Source organism: Nelusetta ayraudi, unplaced genomic scaffold (genome assembly GCF_046127955.1).
Source record: "Nelusetta ayraudi isolate G7.1 ecotype Tasmania unplaced genomic scaffold, CSIRO-AGI_Nayr_v1 ptg000019l, whole genome shotgun sequence".
In the NCBI taxonomy this organism is placed as follows: Eukaryota; Metazoa; Chordata; class Actinopteri; order Tetraodontiformes; family Monacanthidae; genus Nelusetta; species Nelusetta ayraudi.
In genome coordinates this window covers 6,506,646-6,511,683 of record NW_027466069.1, presented here as the reverse complement: position 1 = coordinate 6,511,683, position 5,038 = coordinate 6,506,646, and the positions used below count along the sequence as shown (strand labels likewise).

At 46.3% G+C, this 5,038-nt stretch overlaps 1 protein-coding gene across 1 annotated transcript; it reads right to left on the bottom strand.

Moving 5' to 3' along the window:
• Window positions 1-1,006: 1,006 nt before the first annotated feature.
• Window positions 1,007-4,504, bottom strand: LOC142888047 (serine/threonine-protein kinase SBK1). Its single transcript, XM_076026047.1, has 4 exons — window positions 4,308-4,504; window positions 3,854-4,022; window positions 2,950-3,152; window positions 1,007-2,031 (listed from the first exon to the last, which is right to left on the bottom strand). Exons 2-4 carry the CDS (start codon window positions 4,014-4,016, stop codon window positions 1,423-1,425), a joined length of 975 nt encoding a protein of 324 aa, XP_075882162.1. The 5' UTR covers window positions 4,017-4,022; window positions 4,308-4,504; the 3' UTR covers window positions 1,007-1,422.
• Between the last annotated feature and the right edge of the window lie 534 nt (window positions 4,505-5,038).

Here is a 5,038-nt window from a genome sequence, read left to right as displayed (position 1 = left end):
TGTGTGCGTTGTCATTATACACACAGCCTGGAGAGCGAGCCTATAACTGTAAGTGTGTGTGTGTGTGTGTCAAAGCTACATTATGTAATTCCTCATTGAAATGCCCGTTAATACGCAGCTTGCTTTCATCGTAAACATGGCGTGCTACAACCGCGGGAATATGAGGCAGATCCCCTTTCTCTTAAGTGTAAATCTCTCACACCGCCGAGGGATCATGACACGTTTAATAACCAGCAACAGGCTCGCAAGCAGGAAGGCCTCGGGGGGTCGGAGCGGGGGCATTCTGATCGTTTTGAAGTGGGTATGTGCGAGGTATCAGCCACGGGAGGTGTTTGCTAAGTCTGTCCGTTTATGGATGTGATAAAGTTCCCTCACATAGGTGAAAAAACAATTAAGGTACACTGAGCTGGAAAAGACTACCATGCGGATGAAATTTACGCTGCTTTATTGCTCCTCCAGAAAGTATACAGTAGTTGGGGAATGTCTGATCACAACTGATTTGTCAATTTCCATAGCTGTCAAATACTGAGGCAATACCTTATTAGACATAAAAGGGATTCCCCTTATCCTTTCCAACACCTGGCATACTGTGTATGTGTTTGTGTGTACGTGTGTGCGCACGCGCAAACAGCAACACAGAGAGCCAGTAAGTCAAATGCAAAGACGGGATTTGGTGCTGGATTTGCCCCGGTGCTATGTTCATGTTGTGTGATTGACCCAGTGAGGGTCATCTGTAAGATGACCCCGGTCAACGAGGTCCAAGCTGGTTCAGGCACTGCGACAAGATTTTTTGTATGCTGTCATCAGAGGCTAAAATGTCCTGCCATCAACATACCTGGAGAAGAGAAAAAAACGAGTATGTCCAACCCTCAGTTGCAAAGACTGGATTCTAAAATGTGACAGGGCCAAGAAATGATCCATGTAAAGTTTGGCAGAGCTGCTGATGTGACCTCAGCCGTGTATTTTAATTTGAAGAGGGTAAGATGATATTGGACAAGGCGAGAGGGCGAGTGAAATGAATGGATTTTTATTTTCCATCTGCACACTTCATTCATAATTCATATTCATGCACATCACATTAATATTACCGTCCAACAGGCCTTGGTGACTAATCACCATTCTATTCCTGGATATTTAACAGGCAGTGCCCAGTACCTGCACGTTAGTCATGTCCAGCAGCACATCCAGTGGAAATCAATAATTTTGCAACAGTCTGTTTGCGATGCAAATTCAAAATGTATCCTTGTTTATGTGGCACAACTCCGTCCTTATTGTCACTGTGTTTAATCTCTGCACACTAAAAAAACACGCAAACGACATCAAAAACAACATCTGTGACATAGGACCACACAAATATAGGCCTCTAGCTGTACAGTATAAAGTCCAATCTATACATTGCAGATATTTCCCTGTGCCACCAACTTATTGTTGTTCCGACAGCTGCTGGTCAGTCCCCTCCACTGTCTTCAGCCAGTCCATCTCCACATACGCCTTCACTTCCCCTTCTGTGCACCTCTGTGCTCCATCCACAGCCAGGATCTTACCAAACATATCCATAGCCTCTGGTGTAAACCTCCTCCACAGTGACGGAACGTCCTCTTCAGTCTTGGCACTTCCCTCTGCTCTGCACCAGTCCGCAAACTCCACATAAAAGTCATCCGATTCCATGCAGCACTCCCACGGGAAGTACCCAGTAAGGATGCAGAAGATGACCACCCCAAAGGCCCAGGTGTCCAGGCTGGGTTCCACACTGACAGGGGGAGCCGTCACCTCCTTCTGGCCCTCCAAGAGGGCCACAGTGCAGAGCTCTGGCGCCATGTAGGGGAGAGTTCCCGTGATGTACCGGATCAGGGTGCCTCTCTTCTGGGCAAGGCCAAAGTCTGCCAGCTTGACCTGGCAGCAGTGGCTGTCAAGCAGTAGTATGTTCTCAGGTTTGACATCCCGGTGGACCAAATCGTGGCTGTGGATGAACTCCAAGGCACTGGCAATCTGGAGGACACAACGTTTTACGGAAGATTCTGGGATTCCCACCTAAAACAGGTTGGACAAAGGGTGGAAATATCTTTAGCATGGTCTTCTAAAAGTTTAAAGTTGCTCAATGATAATTCCTTTCTGGGATTAAGTATGGTAGCAGTCTTGGTCTTGTTGTTGGTCATTCATTTTGTAAAAACAAAACAAAACAAAACAGAAGATTAAGTGAAAACCCCACAATTACTATGTTTACATGCACAGCTTAACCCTAACCCCAGAATTCAATTTTCTCATCTAATCGGACTACTCTCCTTGTCCCAGGATACATACAACTGAAAATTGAATTATTGATGGGTACGTGTCCTCCTCAACCAACACCAGGGGGTGATATAAGTCTTTTTAGCATGTTCATTTCCGGTTAACCTCTTTCATTGCATAATACGAAAGACTGGAGCGCGATACAACGTGTGCTAATATCCGTGCTAATCTTCAACTTAACAGTAAACCGTTAACTTTTTAGAGTAAACAAATTAGCTAAAAAGTTTGCGCGCTGCTTCTACAGAGCAATAGTGTCCTCAGTTGTACACAAAATCGTAAAAAAGCGTCACGCGTCGAAGAAGGTTGTGTCTTGAATGTTTTTGTTCCGGTGGCAGACGCCAGTGCAGAGGGTGTGGTTCATGCGCACATGCATTGTCCAGTTGAATTCCGACCAAGGTGTATACATGAAGGAGAAATTCAAATTCCAATCGCGTTATCTGGGTGTCTTAATGGGAATTCTCCAACTCCGATTTTAGTCGGACTAACGCATTTACATGCACTTCAGTTGTCCAGTCATAGTTGGACGAAGGCGATCATTTGGTTTTCTTGAGTGTCATGTAAACTTACTCAATGTTTGGTAAGATCATAACTTCAAGACTTTTTTGATATTTCTCCTGGGAATCTTCCCAAACCCCCACACTTTCTCCTAACTCAACTTACCTTGGGCTTGATGACAGCAAACAGGTCCTTCCCGATGACTAGCTCCTGAGCGAAGCAGTAGTGCTCCTCAGAGTGGAAGACGATGCCAAAGAGGCCCACGATGCAGGGGTGGTGGGACAGGTGTAAGGAGATGCAGTACTCCCGCAGGAAGCCCTGCAACTTAGTGGAGGCTTTTGGCATCACTTTCAAGGCCATGGGAGTTCCTGCAGGGGCAGGACATACTTTTGTTTTGGGGATTTGGGGATTCAGTGCACACGCTGTTCTCAAAACACAGCACAACTGCAAGAATTTATGGCCCCTTCAGTGTGCTGATAATCAGTATTTGCTCAATGCAGTCATAATCATCTGACATAGTGGTGCATAGCTGCGTTGCAACCCTAAACTTCACTTCTAAGTCACACCTCCGGCTCTTTAGGCCCACAGCCAGCCGGCCAGGACGATGCCTGCTCATGTCTGGCGTGGTGGTCTCAGCTTTGACTGTACCGACTTGGGCATCGATTTCCTTTGGCTCGCTCCTCCTCCTCCCTCTGGCACAGGGTTTGAGGTCCTGGTGCATTAACATAGCGAGGGCCTGATTTAGCAACAAAGCCTCTAAGGGAGTGATCTTCAGGTGTGAACACCGTAGGCCTCTAGGTTTTGGAATCTTAGGTAATATTGTTTTGAGTTACAGGGCATCAAGAAATGTTTTGTGTGCATAAAGTTCTTCAGTTTTTTTGTAAAGTTCTCAATTATTGATTAAACATCGCATAATGTTTGTCGCATAACAAAGAAAGATACTTTTCACTAACAGAACAAAAATAGTTGGTTTCAGTTTGCCACTTGACTCAAGGCCAGAGCAAATCAGTTTTGTTTGTTTTAAAAAAAGAGAGCATTTTCCATGCTTGTCATTGGTGGTTGGTTGCACCTCTGAATCGATGCGTGACCAGGAGAACCTTGCCGTATTTGCCGCGGCCAATCTCCTTGACAATGTCGAAGCGCTCCTGGATCTCCAGACGAGCGAGGCTCTGCGCCGTCAGCTCCATCAGCTCGTCGATCAGGCTACCGTCGGCCAGGCCCAGCTCGATCATCTCTGGCTGCAACAAAAGTTTGGCCAGATAAACTAGCATCGCCGCCGGAGGAAGAGGCAGTGTCTCGAGTCTCACTGTGTGGTTAAATATTTAACGTTAAAGACGATAATGACAATAATACAGTTGTTACAATTTCTCTCTCAATAGACTCAATATTTAGTTTAGTTTGAGTGCAATTATGTCTGAAAATCCTGCAGTAAATCCCGAGGCAAATGCCTGTTTTCACAAATGTGCAAATGCGACAGCCCAACGCTTTGTAAATAGGCATTTGAAGAAGCGCAGAGTCCTTACCTCTTTCCGTACAGACGCGTTAACCAGCACTGTCACTGACTGAACATTCTGAGAGAAATCACCGCTGCGTCTCTTGTGTCGGCCCCTCGCTGCTCGGACGCCCGCTGCTCTGTCGCTGCCGTCTGCTCAGATGGGGACACGGCACACTTTGACAGCTGATTACAAGCTGGCTGTGCAAAGGGCGAACACACACATACGCACACACGCACGCACGCACGCGCGCACGCACGCACGCACGCACACACGTGCACACACGCCCACACACACCCACACACAGGGCTGTATGTAAACTGTTTGCAAGGACATTACATTTTACATTTTCCTTTATAAGTTTCCTTTTCTTGTACACGCACATCCAGACTTTGCAGGAAGATACATTTATGAGGTTTTATAGACAGCAGCTGTTGCTTCCCTCTCTCTCTCTCTCTCTTTCTGTCTGTCTGTCTGTCTCTCAAGTATTGCATTGCGGTAATTTTGTCACGCCGGCTGGAGCGATCCTATGAAACTGGATCCAGTTGATGGACAAACTTTCATAGCAGAAAACTCGTTTTCATATCTGGACTTTGACACCTTGAGCATTGCTCTCTGGTCACATTGAGATGCCTATAGGTAATGTTGTTCTGCCACTAGATGTCGTAGTTTAGCGCTGCACGTACAGCCAAAACAAAAGGGCTCCCTGCAGGTTCTTGGCAGTATCAGTACCAACAACAGCAGCTTGTGTTGATTCAGTG